The 18,809-nt window shown below is 39.8% G+C and overlaps 1 protein-coding gene across 6 annotated transcripts in view; it reads right to left on the bottom strand.

Moving 5' to 3' along the window:
- LOC101632281 (RNA-binding protein 12) overlaps positions 1 to 18,809 on the bottom strand; it is a 34,870-nt gene that overhangs the window by 2,007 nt on the left and 14,054 nt on the right. For all 6 annotated transcript variants that reach the window (XM_012728220.1, XM_012728219.1, XM_004687241.2 and 3 more), the window contains 12 exons: positions 3,808 to 3,936; positions 3,537 to 3,716; positions 3,322 to 3,396; positions 3,165 to 3,236; positions 2,923 to 3,003; positions 2,673 to 2,762; positions 2,471 to 2,557; positions 2,265 to 2,351; positions 2,114 to 2,173; positions 1,901 to 2,034; positions 1,760 to 1,814; positions 1,483 to 1,534 (listed from right to left, as the gene is read on the bottom strand). In XM_012728220.1, the coding sequence (XP_012583674.1) occupies positions 1,483 to 1,534; positions 1,760 to 1,814; positions 1,901 to 2,034; positions 2,114 to 2,173; positions 2,265 to 2,351; positions 2,471 to 2,557; positions 2,673 to 2,762; positions 2,923 to 3,003; positions 3,165 to 3,236; positions 3,322 to 3,396; positions 3,537 to 3,716; positions 3,808 to 3,936 (1,102 nt within the window). The remainder of the gene's footprint in view (positions 1 to 1,482; positions 1,535 to 1,759; positions 1,815 to 1,900; positions 2,035 to 2,113; positions 2,174 to 2,264; positions 2,352 to 2,470; positions 2,558 to 2,672; positions 2,763 to 2,922; positions 3,004 to 3,164; positions 3,237 to 3,321; positions 3,397 to 3,536; positions 3,717 to 3,807; positions 3,937 to 18,809) is intronic.

The raw sequence follows: 18,809 nt of genomic DNA, 5'->3' as shown, positions 1-18,809 counted from the left end.
ATGATGGACATTATGCCAACATCTGGCCTGTAATCTTAAAAAATGTCATTATGATGAAAGAGCTCTCGAAGATACGGCAATTGGATAATTTAATATGTAATCCAAGATTTTCTATTGCTTTAAATGACATTAAGGACAATTTTCAAAATTTGAATAAATTCTGTAAACTGGATAGTAGTATTAATGTGAATTTTCTGCTTTTGAGAATTCTCTTTTTTAATATTTATTTATTTATGCATACAAGGCCAGAGGTGTGGGGGCTGAAAAGATTCACCAGAAACAGAATGGGGAGCAGAACAGGAAGACTGACTTAAATACACTGCTGGGAAGAGCAGTGGGTGAGACAAGAGAGGTCTGCTGCACCATGTGGGTCAGCTCCATGGCTAGGGCTAGGGATTGAAGTCATGCTGCAGTGGCTGCAGCTGTATAGTTCTGTGCTTTAACCCCTTGTGCCACCAGGGAGGCCCCTACTAGAATGTCTTTGGTTTTAGGAAACATAAAAATATTTAGGGATTAAAAAAAATATATTTAGGGACAAAGGGCCATAAGGGTAATGATAGGTACAAAGTTGATAGGGCCTTGGTTGCAACTTTGGGACAGTATATATTTACTATGATTTATTCTCAAATACTTCGAGGGGGAAAAAAAAACTACATTGAAGGTGAGAAAGAATTTAAGTGATAGAATGTTTATTTTTGAGAAATCTGAGTGAAGGTAAAAAACAGCCATTCCATATATTCCAGACCTAACCACTGAGGTCTAAATGTCCTGAATCCCTGTAACTACTCTTGCAACTTTTCCTTACATCTAAACTCATGTCAAAATATAAAATCCTGATCAAACATTTTGGATCAAATATTCCAAGTTTTGGTCCTTCCTAGACAAAAGAGTGGAGGTTGAAAAGCACCCTGCAGGGAAAAATGACACCAAGACTTTTAGAGATATCCAGTAAGTGCATGTGAGCTTCTTGGGAAAAATGACAATGGCAATATAACAGCTATTGTTTTTTAAGAGAGCATTTATATGTGCCAGGCTTACTGTTTTACTTTATATACAGTATCTCCTTAAAAACTCAGTATCCTACAATTTTTAGCTTTAAAAAAAAATTAAATACACTGCTGAGGGGAGTAGTGAGTGAGACGAGAGAGATCTGCTGCACCACATGTGGGTTGTATCCCTGGCCTGGGATCGAACTCATGTTGAAGTGGCTGCAGATAGCTTAACAGCACTGAGACCGTAACCCCTGTACCACCAAGGAGGCCCAATATTTAGTCTTATTATGAAGGTAAAGCAGACAGAAGCTAAGCAGTTGGCCCCAAGTCACATTAGATTAGCAAAGGATAAAATTTGACTCCAGAATATTAAAATCAATTACTCTGAACAATGGAGTGAGTTATCCTTCCCCATTCTCATATTCTCCCTGGCCTATACAAATTTGCCTTCTATGTAAGGGCAGCCTCAGTTGAAAAATGGGAGACTTACCTGCACAGTAGGGGCTATTGGGGTTGAAATTCAAGGCAAATTCATGGGAGACCTGAAAGCAAGAATGAAAATGAAAATGACCACATTGTGCTAAGAATAACATGTGCTTGGGCACATGTACTAAGCACCATATCAAAGTTATTTAGTTCTGACCAGCTGTGATACAGATGCATTTCTGTATGTTCCCAACAGAGCTGGGCACAGACAGTAAATTCACCTCATCCTCCCAAATCAGAACACTGATAACAGATGTGAAAGAATGGAAGAAAATACTCACTTGCCAGTCAGGAGGCACCTGGGCCCCAAATCCAAATGCTGGGAACAGTTTGTCACTGTGGGAAAACAATGAGGAGACTCTGAGCTTAGAAGCTAAAACATCTGCAGGGAATGAGGATGAGGAGCAAGAGAAGTTACTCACGAATCACAGTCCTGAACTACACTGCCCACACTCCATAGTGCTGTCAGGTATTCATTGACCCCTGTTGGGCTCAGGTAGTGCAGGGAGTCAGGTGAAGACGGGTCCCCATTAGAGCCTGTGAAGTCTATGCCCACCTACAGAGAAGAAAAGAGGTTAGCTGAAGGCTACTTTGAAACCCAGATATATTCTCTTATCTGTGGTAAAGCAACTTACAGTGAAATTGATTTGACAGCCTCCCATCACATAGTCCAGGAATGTATACTCTGTTTCTATCTGCAGATGAAACCAGATTATGGTTGGGATGAAAGGGTTTGGGGACGATGCTCAGATGTCAGAGCCAGGGTCATATGGGCTACTATCTCACCTTGCAAATCTTGACGCAGATAGTTCCGGAGTTCTTGTAGCTTTTCTTTTTCTGCTGTTTCTCAGGGTGAATGCATTCAAACTCAGCCTGGTAAGGAGAGACAAATTAGGGCAAGAAACCGGGAGCATCAAATAGAACTGGGATTATACTCTCTTGTACTGCAGCCCTCTCAGCCCACCTTTGCACCCAAGTAGGCTTGCACTCACTGGAACTGCTTGCAGCTGGGCCAAACTGGTGTGGAAGGTACCAATGAGATCATGTGAACCATCACTGTCATAGTCTGAGCACCGAACCTGGGGGAGAAGGTGTGTATGGACACAAAGAACAGGAAGCAGTTGGTAGGTGAGAATTAGTCACTAATCAGGCTCTTTGACCCTAATCAATCAACTCAGGAGCCAAGTTCCTCACCTGGATGGGTGTGCTGGGGTCTCCCCCACAGAAATGCTGTAGGGGAACAGAGAAGCGCTTCCATGTAGGGTTCAGGTTGTTCTTTATCACCTGCAGGTGGAGGGCAAAGACTCTAGTGAGCTCTGGCCTGGCATATGGGAGCTGCCAGCAGTCCCTAGCCAGTCTTTTTCCTAGTCTCCCTAACACTGGTAGTCACAAGTCCCAGGGGATTCTCTCCTATTCTACCTGCCCAATCCCAGGGGTCTCACACCTCAGATCTGTATGTCAGATGCCATTTCCCATCTCCCTGGCGGAAGAACTCCAAGAATGGGTCTGATTTTCCCAGGAAGTCCTGTCAACACCAGAGAACTGTTAAAATACTCAAGAGACAACCACTTGTCTATACAGCCACTTTCCCCATCCCTGCCCGCTCCCCAACAAACCATCCCTATTTCTTTTTTTTTTTTTTATTTCCTTAATTCTTGATCCCCTAGGGTGTCCCTCCACGTGTACCTTCTTATCTAGGTTTCTGGCCTCAACTTCCATGGTTACTATACGGCTATCCTTCAACTCCTGAGCTGAGACCTAGGGAGGGGAGAAAGGAGTATAGATCAGCTCACAAATTTCTCATGAATGTAGGTGCCCCCACCCCTTTAGAATTCTTCCTTACCGTGATGGTCCCCTGCCCAGCAGGTTTCCCAGGCTTCAGCATCAAGGGTAGAGTTAGTTGCTGGCTGGATACAATCTGGGGCAGAGCAGGGGTGGTAAAGAGGTGCTAAGATGTTTGGCAGAGTTAGGTTCTGTTTGCCCCATCCCAGGTAGGCTGTGTTGTTTGAACTCACTGAACTTGTAACTGGAAGGATTCTAATCCCTGATCCTACATACCTGTCCCAGGGAACACTCAGCCCCTCCTAGGAAGTCATCATCCCCCAGCTCAGGTGTCTTGTTGTCTATGTCATAGATGCCAAATCGAAGTTTCTGGACTGTTTCAAAGTGGTACGCAAGCTGCAGAGTCTTAGAGAACTCGGGACTTGAGCAGTTCCGTATTCGTTCAGTCCGGCCAAGCTGTGGGCAGAGGCCAATAAGCATCACACTCACACATGATCCACCCCAAAACAATCCTCTCTACAACCTTAATCCCCAAGGTCCTTCTCACCTCAGTCCAGTTGCCCCCTCCCACATCCTGTGAAAGGACACAGAGTGGGTCAGACTTGGAGCCAATGTCCTTGTCAATGAGATGATTGCAGGAAATGGAGAGCTGAACCGAGGTCACGCAATGGGCCATCTGGGGAAAAAGGACCTGAGTCAAATACCTAGACCCTTTCCTGGGACAAGGTCCCAGTTTGGGAAGGCCAGCAGGCTTCATTCAGGCAGGCTCTGTCCTGCCTCCACCCCGTAACACCAGCGGAAGAGAAGGCCCTATACTATTCTCCAAGGGGTTGGGATGAGTTCAGTAGTATACAACCAACTGGTATAATATGATGGGATAATGCAAAACAAAACAAACAAAAAAAAACCCATGCTTCCATCAACAACTTCGATGCAACCAGTCCTCACCCTAAAATTAGTTTGAAACTCAAGAATACTACCCAGAACACAGATACTACCTCGATCTTCTCAGAGACCATAATTCCCTTCTCTCCTTTACTTGCCTTCAATCAGTCTAATCCTCATTTCAATCCCAACTTTGCCCCCAACACTGCCATGACAAAGATATTATTCCCCCAAAAGTCTCTTCCTCCAATGATTTACTAATCATTCTGAGATCCTGCATATAGGACAGAATTATAATCCCTTCACTGCATCTACTAGCTTCTAATCAGCAGCTTATCTTCAACCAAAATTATCATCATTTCTCATATTAGACTAACTAATAGTCAGACTATTCTCAGTTTAGAAGTCAGGGTGATCTGTTAAAACTTAACTTGGATCATGTCACATCTCTGCCTAAACCCTGTCCTGATTCCCTTCTATTTTAAACAAAAACAAAACAAAAAAAATTCTACCAATGCCTACAAGGTCTTTGATCACCTAACATCTTATATTTTGCTTACACCATTCTGGTCACACAGGTCTGCTTGCTTGCTTGCTATTTCTCAGATAAGCTGTTTCTACCTCAAAGCCTTTGCAGTACCAGGAAAGTTCTTCCTTCCTAGCAGCCACATGACTTGTTCCTACACTCCCTCTAGGACTTTATATAAAATCATTTCCATTATGGACGAGGTTTTCCATTTTTAGCCACTTTAAAATTTCACCTTACCACTGACAGAATACACACTCCTTGCCTGCTTTTTCTCTTTAGCAATTATCACTGTCCAGTGTGTGTGTATACATATATAGCAATGTAACTTGTCACTCCCACTAGAATATAAACTCCATGAGAGACAGGATATTTTCTTTTCATTCCTCTATCACAAGCTCCTAGACAAAAATAATTTGCCAAATGAAATCCAACCTAACTGGCAATCAAGAAGCATCAAGCTTCTGCATTTCCTCTGCTGAAAACACTAACTTTTAAATGTGTCCCCATACCAGTTATCCTCAAATCCCTCACTGTCTTTATATTCCCCCAAATCCATATATCTGCAGACTCTACTAGTACCAGAAGTGCCTCCCAACACTACACCCCAGGAAGCCTCCAGGTTCAGCCTTCCCTAAACTGACCCTCCGTCAATCCTTCCCCTGACCCAGGTCTGTTCACCCGTTGGCACCTTGTGGTGTCCATTTGGAATGTTGTTATTAAAACTTGGAATATCTCGTTGAATTCATCTTGTTTCACATACTAACCTATATAGCACCTTAGCCTCCTCTTGAGCAAAACTAGTGGTGGAAGACAGTCATCAGAAAGACTACTCTGTAAATTCCTACCCAAACCAACCCAAGACTGTTGAATTTTCACTTGTACACCTAAGTCCTGCTTCCTTCCCAATTAAAAATTCCACAGGAAAGACTTCTTCCTCGATCACCCTCTGAGAGCCCATCTAATATATGAAAGCACTGAAAGCCCTAACTGAAGTCAGAGAAACAGTCTTAGTTCTTTTTGATTGTTGCCCCTAGAAAGTGGCTTGCAGACTTCTGGCCAGACTGATCAGACATTTGGAGATTCCCCAAGGACTGATCCAGAGCAACTATACTCCTACCAAGAGAGCAGGGCCACAACTTCCCCCAAGTCACAATCTGAACTTTATGCTTCTTACCTCACACAATTCTGAGGCAGTGTTTGTGCAGTACTGAAACAAATGAACAAAAGCCCTTCATGATGAGAACAGTGGGAAACCTGGACAACTTAAAGGTCCACCAATTAAGCATTGACTAATTATGGCACATTCAAACAACAGAATGCTCTTTGGGTATAGGTAAAAACCCAAAGGGTATAAGGCAAACACATTTTATATTTATATGAAAAAATAAAATTGTAAAAGGTGGTAAGGGTATGACTCCTTTTTAAACTTCAATTGTGTATGTACAGTCAATAGATTGGAATACATACACAAAATAAAAACATAAAAATGGAAGACACACAAAATAAATACATTTAACTACCTCAAAAGTGGGATGGTGAGGTTTTTACCATTGCCTCAATATTTTATACTGTTTATTTTGTATTTTCCAAAGGGTATCATTAGCTTTTCCCTCCCTGGCAATTCACTAAGTCCTCGACTAATTCATTCTTAAGTCCCAAGCCTGAGGCCTCCTTGGTGGTGCAAAGGGTTAAAAGAAGCAATCTGGAGCCAATGCAGCACCAGTTCAATCCCTGGTCAGGGAGGTGACCCACGTGGTGCAGGAGACTTATCCTGACACGCCTGCCACTCCCCTCAGCAATGTGTTTAAGTCAATTTGCCGGTTCTGTTCCTCACTGTTTTTGGTGAATCCTTTCACACACATCCCCAAACTTCTGACCTATACCCCAGTTCTTATATGCATAAATAAGTACATCTTAAAAAAAAGTCCTAGGCCTAACTTCCAATTCAATTCCTACCTAACCACACCTGTCTTTTGCTTCCTCCCTAGTTTCTTCTTCTGTTTCCCCTACTTAGTCATTCTTAATGCCAGCTCCCTTAGAATCTCTAAACTAGAAACCCTGGACAACTGCCTATGACCCTTAAGCTCAGAGCTTTTGGACTGTCTGAAAAGTCATGATGTATTTTTTGTTAGTGTTTTCAAGCAAAAATCTGTCATGAGTTTTTTTTTTAAAGATGTTTTAAAAATAGGCCCTCCCTGGTGGCGCAGCGGGTTAAGCACAAAACTAAGAAGCTAAAGCCACTTCCGCATGAGTTCGATCCCGCCTGCCCCAGAGGAGATCCACATGGTGAGGCAGACCTCTCCTGACCCGCCCGCTGCTCTGTCTCTGGTGAATCCTCCCACCCTCCACATCTCTGGCCTGTACCCCTGTTCCATGTGAATAAATAAATCTTTAAAAAAAATGTTTTAAAAATAATAATTAAACAAAAATGCAAATAGGACAGAGGTGCAGCAAGTAAGAGGATTCACCAGAGACAGAGTTGGGAGCAAAACAGGCAGATCACCTGAAATACACTGCTGAGGGGAGCAGTGGGCAAGATAGGAGAGGTCTGCTGTGCCATATGGGTCACCTCCCTGGCCAGGGATCAAACTCATGCTGCAGCGGCTGGAAACAGCTTGTTAGTACTGAGGCCTTAACCCCTGAGCTACCATGGAGGCCCTGTCATGTTCTAACAACCTAGTAAATTTCCCCATAAGGGTCACTTATGGCACAACTGCAAAGGGCACATGACACAGAATTCAGTAGTTGTAGAACATGTCACCTTGCACACCTAATTCAAATTTCAAAGCCCTTCTCTGTCTATGCTACTTCTGGCCATTCCATCATCCAAACCATCCAAAGCTATTTCATTTCCTTAAGCAAATACATGCTGATACTTCATGCTCCTGCCAAGCAAATTCCTTGTTATTCAAAGATCTAAGACCACTTCCTCTATGAAACCTTGCCCATGTTCCTCACAGATGATTTATTTTTTCTTCTTTGGATGACTGTAACCAGTCTTTCTGAACATACATGCATGCACACATACCGTGTTTCTGTGTTTACTAATTAAACCCAAATAAAATCTGGAATGGCTTTCCAAAACACTCAACATTCAAAGTTCTTAGCATGGTCCACAAGGTCCTTCAAGGTTTGCCCCTTGCCTAACTAATCATTTAGGCATCCAAAAATGTTCCAGCCAGATTTCAATTCTGACCCACATATCCACGATCTCATTCCCCAGTTACTGCCTTTGTGCTGTCTGCTCCTTTCACACTCCAGAAAACAAGCTGCATTAGAGTAGGACCACACCTGGCATATATATTTCTAATACTTAGGATGGTGCCTACTCTGCAGGGGGTACTCTGTAAATATTAAGTAACTTAACATTGAAATTTTGACTTTCACTTGTACACCCACATAATCTGTGGGCTGCCTGAACCTAGGTCTGCATATTATTTCTGCATCCCTAATAGTAGTTTTTAGTACATAGTGGCTACTCATAACCATTTGTTGAATAAACAATGTGATTTTGTTCCACTCAAACCTTGTAGTCCTTGTCATTTGAGCTAATGTCCAACAATAAACCTTCCCTATCCTGATCTTATACAAATGAGCTTTTAATTTTAAATGAAATTCCATTAGACAGTTTTTAAAATGGACAAATTTTTAATCAGATACTTCATAAAGGAAAATGTATAAATTAGAAATAAGCAAGAGGGAACCAACAGTACTAGTTATGATGGAATTGAAAATTAAAACCACAGTGAGGTACTGTTACATATGCACAATGGATAAAAGTAAAAAGAAAAAAAAAGTCAATGTTGGCAAGGATGTGGAAGTTTCATATACTGTCAGTGAAAGCTTTTAATGTACCATTTTGTAAACTCTGGTAGCTTATTAGAAATCCAAGCATTCCCACTCCCAGATTTTTTATCCAAAGAAAATCAAGTTATGTTCACAAGGCTTTGTACAAGATTGTTCATAGCAGCTTTATTCATACTAGCCAAAAACTTTAAACAGCCTAGGTATCCATCAATATGAAAATAGATAAAACCATAAACTATAGTGTGCTATATATATGTAACAGAAAATTACTCAACAACAAAAAGAAAAATGCTATTACTATCAGCTACAAGGGTGAATCTAAAGGATAAAATACACATAGTTTATACTTAGTCATTTTAGGACAGGCAAAACAAACCAATGATGAAAATCTTTGAATGATTATTCTTTCCCTGTCAATTAGGAGAAGGGGTAAGTATTGACTGAGGAGAAGCAGAATTCTAGGAAGAATGGAAAAAATTTTTAGATGGGAATGTTTATCAGGAATATGTGCAATTGTCACTTTAACCTAATAGGTACACTTATGGTATTATAGGTACCTTATGCCATTTTTCCCACCACCCTTTTGAAAACCCAGAAACAAATACTGAACTCAAGTCATGTTGAAAGTTTTAGGGTAAAGCGTGCCAATGCTTGCAAGTTTTTTGTATGGTACCCTAAAACAAAACCATCTGTTGAATGGATATGGTAAAATAAAAACTTAAAATGTAAGATCTAAATTGCGGATATGTAGGTATTATCTGGATAACTTCAACTTCCCTGCATGCTGAAAATTCTCATAGTAAAGTGTTGGGGAAATTTTAAACAGAAGACCACAGATTTTTCCCTAATACCTTGTTGTGAAATATAAAAACATCAGCAGTAATTATCCATGGCAATGAGATTATAGCAATAACTGAGTGAGGCCTTTTCCTTACTACAGGACTTCTCAAAGATGCCAATAAGGCAAACCAGGAGATTCTTCATATGCTAGGGCTTCTGGCAGACTAGGGCAGTCTCTTCTAAAGTCTATTACCATAGAATAGCTGATGTTATTCTATACTTTTTCAGCTCTTCTCTAACTAGAATGACATGGGCCCATGTGTACCCTAGTAGGCTCTATTTTGAGTCCAGAGCTTCCTGTGCCTCCTTTGCTTTATCATAGCAAGTCTTAATAACCAAAATCACACTTGCAATTTTCTATCCTTTGCACAATATTCTGTTTAAATAATTACATTTAATTCATGGGATTATTCTCTCCCCAGTCAGTCCTATTTACCTCCTTTTAAAAATCTATTCCCAACTCTAGTGTTTAGAAATCTAAATCTTTAATGAAAAACCATACTTCATCTTACTCTTCTGTCCAGATCCCTTGAACAGATACATAGACTCACTGACATTTCACATAGTGCTATTATAATTAATCTCCTGGTCTCCTTTATAGGACTGTGATAATAAATATCACACTTAAGCAAGTCAGCAAGAGAAGTCTCAGATATTTTTAAGAGAGCTTGGGGGTCCTCCCTGGTGGCAATATGAAGCTATCTGTAGCCACTGCAGCATGAGTTCTTCCCCAGCCAGGGAGGTGACCCACATGGCGTGGCAGACCTCTCCTGACCCGCCCGCTGCTCCCCTCAGCAGTGTACTTCATCTATCTGCCTGTTCTGCTCCCCACTGTCTCTGGTGAAGCCTCTCACTCCCCTCCCCCAACCTCTGGCCTGTACCCCAGTTCTTATACGTATAAATCTTTAAAAAAAAAAAAAAGAGGCTGGACTACTATTTGCAGTCTTTGTGCACACTGTCCTGAACCAGCCTATCTTGCCTGAATGTCTACGTCAGTTTCTTAATTGGTCTCCCCATTTCTGCTCTGTCTCCTCTGATCTGTTTTCTACCTTAAAGAAGCCTTCCATGACTCCAACACAAACTACCTTATCAGAAATCTATTGAAATGTGTAACTTATTTGCTTATTATCTAGTTCTCCTAACTACAAATTCAACATGGAGAGGGAACCAAATCTATTTTTTTTCAGTCCAGTGACTTGCACAAAATAGACGCATTGTTACTAGCTGTTCAATTAGTGACAGGTAAGGAGTGGTAATTTAAGGAGTCTCATAAATGACTCAAGAATAATTCTAGCCAGCTGTTCATCAAAGATAATGAATTTTCTAATAACTCACAACAGTGTTATCTGCAGGTGCATCCACTCTTCCTACTCTGCCACTTGCTGACAGTCAAGAATTATAAATAGAAACAAATGAATATACAGCATTCATGTTTTCTACATTTGTTTCCCCCCCATTTGGAATGTGATTCCCTTCCCTTCTCCTTGTAGGTTGCTTTCCTATTTACCCTAGTCACCAACTTTGTTTTCTGGTCCCATAGCATGGAAAGACATTCCCTCACTGTTGTTTAAAGAACAACACTGGTGTTTAAAGAAGCTATACTCATTCTCACTTAAACTCACAAAATGTCAGAAAAAAAAAGGGATTGAGTAATCCAAGTCACTTCAAGACGTATGATTTGGCTAAGGCCACACACCTGGTTAAGTAAAACGGGGGCTAAAATTTAAATAATCCTGATTCCTACCTAGTGTAGAATTTTAGGACTACTATAGTATTCATCTTTCCTGAAAGAACCTGTTATAGTTAACAGCTATATGAATAGGCAAGAGGATTGGTTCCAAGGACATGTGCAGACTCCAAATACTGGCCTTATTCTTTCCTAGGAACAGTGAGATATTACTTATATCCACCAGAATGTCTTATCTCTATCTACCTTAGGGAAGTTCCTCAGGTATAAAGTGGAGGCTACTACTTATTTCTAAGGATTTATATAATGTATATAAGGTGCTCAGCACATTGTGACTATTATTACCAGTAACTGTGCTGTTATCCTTCCAGTTCTCATATATGCCCCCTTTCATGATACTTACAGCACTTAACATCTCACTCTAGATGACTATACTCAATCCATACCATAGTTGTATTCTATCAGCTTCCAGACAATCTTCTTTAGAATAAATGCTGTTTGGAGCCCTCCCTGGTGGCACAACAGGTTAGGATACAGCACTGCAAGCAGGTCACAGCCGCTTCAGTGCAGAGTTTGATCCCTGGCCCAGGAGGTGATCCACATGGCACAGCAGACCTCTCCTGTCTCGCCTGCTGCTCCCCTCAGCAGTGTACTTTGTCAATCTGCCTGTTTTGCTCCCCACTCTGCCTCTGGTGGATCCTCTTACTACCCCTGCACCTCAGGCCTATACCCCAGTTCTTTATGAATAAATCTTAAAGAAATAATAATAAATGCTGTTTAAATATCTATGTCACATAACAGGCCTAAGCATATACTAAGAATTCAAAACACCCAAATGAGGCTCGCAGCAGTGTCACAGCATACTGGCAGTTTATAAGAATTTGATTGTTAAATATGAAGAATTTTTAAAAGTAGGTGGCATAACTTTTAAACCACGGAAATTTGGCAAATGATAACAATTAGCTCCTTCTTCCAGTTAGCCAGTTTTTCAGTGTATCACTATTGATGGGGAACCCCACTCTTTGCCAATAGAAAGTAACATGCTCTTCATTTTCTATAGCATCCCCCTTTCTGCCTTGAGATTCTACCTCCACTCTTCATGAATTCAAGAATAGACTTCTGGATTCAAGTGGATGCAATCCAGTGACAGTTGAACTGAAACTCATTAGTCCTTCCCAATCCGTAGTTATATAGGCCTCTTCCACTGCGTAATGTCTAACAATCCCATTTCCAAACTGCAAGGAGGAAGAATAAAGCACCACAGTGTGTGGCTAATAGCATCACTCCTTCAACAAACCAAAGCAATGGTCACACTCCTGTTGCCTACCTTTGCATGCTGGAACAGCTCAGATACTGGATCAAGCCTTTAAGCCCAAACAGGAGATTCTCCACAGGTTCCATGGAACATCACCCATGAAATACCCATGAAAATTTTCCACAGGACTGAAATGACAAACTGACCACTACCATCGCTCTTCTTCCTTTCCTTCTCTGCCTCAAGAGGAGTGGAGAGACAAGCTTTTGCCTCTAGCTCAGCAATTACCCAAAGCCCTATGGACAGTACTCATAAATCACAAATCGAACCAAATATGCAAAACCTTACCATAAAACTTACATGATTTTTTACTCATACATATGACTAGGAATAATTAAGATTTATAACTAAAAATGTAAACAATCTGGCTTAGTCATGTAATACTAACATTGGCTGCCACACAGTATAATGCAATACTACAAAGTCTAAAATGTACAAGTTCATTTGAGAGGGCAAGTGAGGAAATATGGTAAACTATCAGTCTTCACTTCTGCTATATTTTGTTGTGGTCAAAAGAAATTTGGAAACCACTGATCCAACTCCATTATTCCCAAGACGTAATGTGAAGTTGAATAAAGCTCTTCAAAAGAACCTAGTTTGAAGAGAAACTTGAATATAGGAAGGGAAATGAACCAAGCAGGAACATAAAAGCTTCAAAGACAAAAGACTATACTGTTTTTCTCCTTCTCTCTCTTATGACTCAATGTGCTTACACAAAATTTCCACTTGCCTATTTCAAATTAAATCCAGGTCCCACTCTGTAAACATGAGCTTGACTACGAAAACTGGGCAGTCACACCAATTGGTCATGGTGGTTGTTCCTTGACACAAAAAGCTGGGGAACTGAAAAGGTGATAGAGCAAGGCTGGAGACCTTTTCCCCAGTGCTAGGAAGGTGCTGCCAGTAGCCCCCTGTATCTTCTCCCCAAAGTCAGGGAGAGACAGGGAACAGCTGAAGGAGAACAACTGTTTTTGCAGTCATGCAGACAGTCTGACTGAATGTTATGTCTGCCCCTTTTAGCAAGTTTTTCTACTCCTCTTTGCCTGGATTTCCCCATCTGTAAAGTGAGGATAATAATGTGAGGATTAAAAGAAGCTAACCATGAAGTATGCTCTGTGCTTGATGCAGAGGTACCCAAATTGTGTTCATAAATGTATCCTTTTGTAATGTCATTTTCTACATGTTAATTCATGGGACAACAGGGTGGGAGGCCTTTGGTCTACTTACACCAAAGGACCTAACTGGCAGGAAAAGAGATAGCCCTCAAAAGAGAAAATGAAATCTCTTCTCCTTTTGAAGTTTTCAAGTTGCTCTGTGGGACTGCTATTACACTCGGAAAAAGCAGGGCAGCAGCAAGACTAAAAATTGATTTAAGGTTCAAACTGACCTCCAAAAATACAACTAAGTTCACAGAACCACATAATTTAAAGCCAGATACATTGTCTAGTATAATCCCATATTGTAGAACAGAGGCCAGAGGAGGGAAATGCCTAGTCCTGGGTCACACCAATGAAACACAACCTAATTCCCTGAGAATGTGATTTCTTTTATCTACCCATTTAATCAGTAGCCCACAACTTATAATAAAGTCCAATTGGAAGTCCTACTGGGTTACTTAAAAGAGCAGTAGGCTCACATGGCTTCTTTCCATGACCAGTACTAACAAGTCCTGAACACAGATGGAAATGATTCTCCTTATCTGATTACTGGAACAGGAATGGAGAAGCTCCTGAACATTGCATGTATAGGATTTTACCAAAGTCCCATAATAAAGTTTAAATAACAAGCATGAAGAGCACAAATAAAATGTAATTTATACCAAAATTTCAATTATCTACTGAGAAGTCAATTTTGTCTACATTCTGCCCTACTAGAAAGAATTCACATTTTTAAAATCTACAACACTTTAACAAGACCCCTGCCTCACTACTGCCTCAAGTTCCAAGGCAACTGTTTTGGACTACCTTTCTGAGTTTCTCCAGGGCAAAGGTGTTGATAAGAAACTGTGTGCCTCTCCAATGCACAATGTCACCATGGCACAAGGAGCTGAGTAAATCAAAGGAGCTAGCATAATGAGAAGCAGACCAGACAGAGCTTTTGGAAAAATCTACCTACCATTCATAATACTAGCTCCCATCAGTAGCATAAACTCATCTGGAGTACTTGAAAGATGTTAAGATAAGTCCTCTTATCTTAAGAATCTGTATGTTAGGAAAGTTGAGAAATAAAAAAAAGGGAGGATTTTCAACAGTAGAGAAACTACACTACACATATGCACACTTGTCACTGTGAATGAGAAATGGGACTGGGGGTAGATTCAAGTCCTGCTGCGGAATTTACAATATAAAACTGCTACTAAGTCAATCTCCAGTGTGACCTGTTTTTACTCAGGTAAGTGACACAAGTTCTCCTCCAAAAACACCAAAGTCTGGAAGAATACAACAAAACAAACAGATGAAGGGATGACAGAATTAAAAGAGAAAAGGCAAGTGATTTATTTTTTATATTCTAAATTTAGGCAGTCTAGAAGGATAGATTCTAACCACATGTGGCTATTAAGTATTTCAGGTATGCTTAGGTCAAATCAAGACTAAAACATAAAATGAATTTAGAAAATATACTTTTATTATATTTAAATGATATTTTAGAACCATGAAGTTAAACATTTTCTTTTTTAACCATCTTAATATGACCAGGACATGTGAAATACATCAAGTGACATTATTTCTACTGGACAGTGCTGTCTAACACAGAGGTCTCCAGGATTAGACACCTACCGCTCTGTGAATCTAACATTATGCTGTTTGACACAGCAGCCATTAACTACAAGTGGCTCATAACTGCATTATTAGTTCAGGGACATTTCCATTAGAAAAAGTTCCATCAGTCTAGAAAAACGAAAGATTTATACCAGTAGGTATTTCATACAGAAAAATAAACTATCAAATCAAGGCCACACTAGAAATAATTTCAGGTAACCAACTATGCATACAACTGGCTAAATTGGTGGGAAAATTCACTTAGTTCTGGAGCATTTCTGAATACCTTACTGGAGCATGTGTTATATTTAAGTGGTATCTGGTAGCTTAATCAGTTTTTAAAAAAGATGAAAAGTTTCTACCCCTCTGCTAGGGCAGGACATCTCTAAACCCAACCCTTACCTTCCTGTCTTTACTGACCATTCAGTGGTCATGACACTCAGGCTGGTGGAAATCAAACTAGGCTGTTCTGAACAATTTAAAAAGCTTTAAGGACAAGCACCAAAGCACCATTTTAGATGTCTCTCATAGACATTTCCTTTTACTAAATTAACATACTGTGTCCCCGAGAACATTATTGAGAGATCACACCTTCAGCTTACATGTAAGGTTTCCATTACACTTGCTTCTATCTGACCATTTAGAAACCGGCCAGGAAACTATCGAGTTCCTGTGGCACATGAGCATACCTTGTACAACTGAGCACTTGTTCGACGTAAAGTCTTAAAGAATAAGCACCTTATTTTGCTTCCTTTTCAACTAGTGTGTAAATTGCTGGGTGCACAACGAACTGCTAAAAACCTTTAGTTAGCATAGGATACAGATATGGCTATGCTGTATATTCAAATGAAATTACCTTAAAAGCTTCACAATAGATGTCTCCAATTCCAATCTGTCAATTTAACCACACTGAAGCAAATGTAGCTAGCAGTCTTTACTTCAATAAGAGTTGTTAATCTCCCTACTTTAGCCAGACTTACAGCAGAATCTCTTAGCCAAATAGCTCTAAAAGATGTAAGAAACGACCCTGTCTGCACCACAACCCCATGTATGGGGGTGGGAGATATGTAGTACAGGGTGATTCTAACCCAGTTCCATGTAGACATGAAAAAAATGAGGAAGAGAGCAACAATGCCAGTTACTTATATCCCCTTAAGTAGCTGCATCTCTTTACACTTCTTGAGCCTGTCCCACTCTACAAGGACTATTAGATGACTTATGTTAGCAAGAGTAGTTAATATGTAGCAAATAGTGGCAAATCTTAAGTCTAAATCAAGAACAAAGAGTGAATTCTACCTCATTCCCCACCCCAATTCAGAGGCCACAGCCAGAGGCCAGAGCCAGAGAGAGCGAGCAGGGAGGGGGTCTTCAATTTGAGTAAAACTAAAACTCAGTGTTGGTCATGGCTCTATTAATAGATATCTCCTCTCAACATGAAATGGCAAGCCATCAGTTGATGAAGAAAAATGACAGATTTTTTTAACTAGTCAGAGTCCAGATGTCCAGAACAGCTTGGTAAGCCCACTCCGATGTTCTGCAGGACCATTTAACCACATTACATGGTGTTTGCTTAGTCTCTTTAGCCATATTTTCACTGAAGAGAGGTCCCTGGGCCTCTAGACAGAATTTAAGGAACATTGTTAAGACTTCTGTCAGCACTATTTCCTGCCCCCGGAATTTGAGTGCTGCCCATCTGTTTCTAGGGCTAGAATACCTGCATTAGATCAATGGCTTTTGCCCCTTCTGGTTTCTTCAGTAGTAGAAAAGTAGTACCACCTTAGTTGTTGTTGCTAGTTATGTTGATCCAGCAAAGGTATCACATTCTGAGATGCTTGTGAGATCCTCTGACACAAAGTAGCTCAAGGTACCAAGAATAAACCCAGAAACATCACAGTAAAGAATGAACATTTTATATGAGCAAACACTAATAAAAGATGAACTTAATGTTGCTTAACAGACGGGTTTTCCCAGAAAGTCACTAAATCAAGAGAATTGTGCCACCACCATAGTACATACTTTCTAGAATATTTTACAATTAGGTCAAAGTAATCTATCAGATTTTATGTTAAAAAGACAAGCAATTTTTTTAATCAAAAAGGACAGTCGTAAGTTTGGATTCTATCATATGCCATTAAATTCTACTTTGGGGGCATGAGGAGAATGGTGGCAGAGCACACAATTCATAAAGTTTTCTTGCTGTAAAACTGCAAACACACAATAGCAAATTATAGGGGTGATTTTGCTAGAGCAAGAAAAGAAGGTTATTAACACACATTCTACCCTTTAGGATATCAAAGGCCATTCTGGACAATTGTAGGAATCTTGATGTCACTGATTTTTCAATTATTTTATCAAACCTTCATAATTTTAAAACAGCTAAGCTGCTTCCTGGAATCATGTAAGTCTAGACTAAACACCTCTAATAAAATAAATTAGGCATTCAAAGTCAAATGCAGGCTACAACTCTTAAACGATAAAAATAAGTTACAAACATGTTTCAACAGCTTCAGTTTAAAGGACGGCTCCGCAATTTCTTTGCAACTGATATATCAAGTTTTTTTTTTTTTAAAGGACTCGAATTTTTGTAAACTTCATTTGCTATTTTTTTCAACAAATGTGGAAGGGACAAAACTAGAGCATCAAAATTAGAAAGCAGCAACATTTTTGACTCTTTTCTTTCCCACTTCAAATAACCTCACCTATGCAAAAACAAAACAAAGCTTTTCAGGCCTGTGTAAGTGACAATACACTATGCAAATTTATTTTCCCATTTCCTAAAGTAATGACTTCTTAATAACAGACAATTCACTTTAAGATTCCTCCTTTGAAAAGGAGCATGGTGATTTTGGTTCTGAGTCCACAGAATGAAGTGGCTTGCTAGCAAAACACATGAAATCAGGTCTGTAAGGATAAATACCATAGATTTGATCTAGAATTAAGTTTCCTCCCTGCTGTTCCTGGCATCCTCTTCTTTCCAAATTTCAGCATTAGTAGATAAGGATAAACAACAATCGTTACCTCCAACATCATCACCAATTCCACCTTTCCAAAGGCACAAAATTATTTTCAGAAGTCACCAAAAAAATTCTGGTGTTCCAGCTGAGTAAAATATTCTTGTGCAGTTAAAGCATTAAAGCATCAGCCTGTTTTATTTAAGGACAAGTTTATTTAACAATATTTATGACTTAATCTTGATAAATAAAACCTCTATTGAATGATGCCAAGGCAGTATTTGTTGGCAGTGCTGTGGCCATATTGGCAACAAGTCATCTTATTGTGTTTGGCTTTTAAAATCTAGACTACTTGTACAACTGCCAGTAAAACAATTTAAATGCAGCAATTTTATAAGAGTGAGAATTTTTTTTTTAAAGTGATCACTGCCAGAAATTCTTCCCAGAAGATTTGACTGACACTAATTTTTACATTTTTCACTAGTTTTTAAAGTGTTCTTGAAATTGATGCGATTTTTAAAACAGTTGATCCACATCTGCACACAATGACAGAATCCAGTAATAGGAAATTGAGTTTGATTGCTTTCATGAATCCTTATTTTTAACGAAAAATTTCCACTCAAAGTGTGTCTGTTAATTTCTACATACAGTCCTAGATTTCCATTTAGAGGGTTAAAACTGACCTGAAACACCAAATAGTACTCTGTGAAATTCTGAATAGAAAGTTTCCTAGGGAAATTTTCATTCTCAGTGCTTTTGAGAACTTGGACCAGAAA

Source organism: Condylura cristata, unplaced genomic scaffold (genome assembly GCF_000260355.1).
Source record: "Condylura cristata isolate star-nosed mole 26May11 unplaced genomic scaffold, ConCri1.0 scaffold00022, whole genome shotgun sequence".
Taxonomy (NCBI): Eukaryota; Metazoa; Chordata; class Mammalia; order Eulipotyphla; family Talpidae; genus Condylura; species Condylura cristata.
This window is presented reverse-complemented; position numbering and strand designations above follow the sequence as displayed.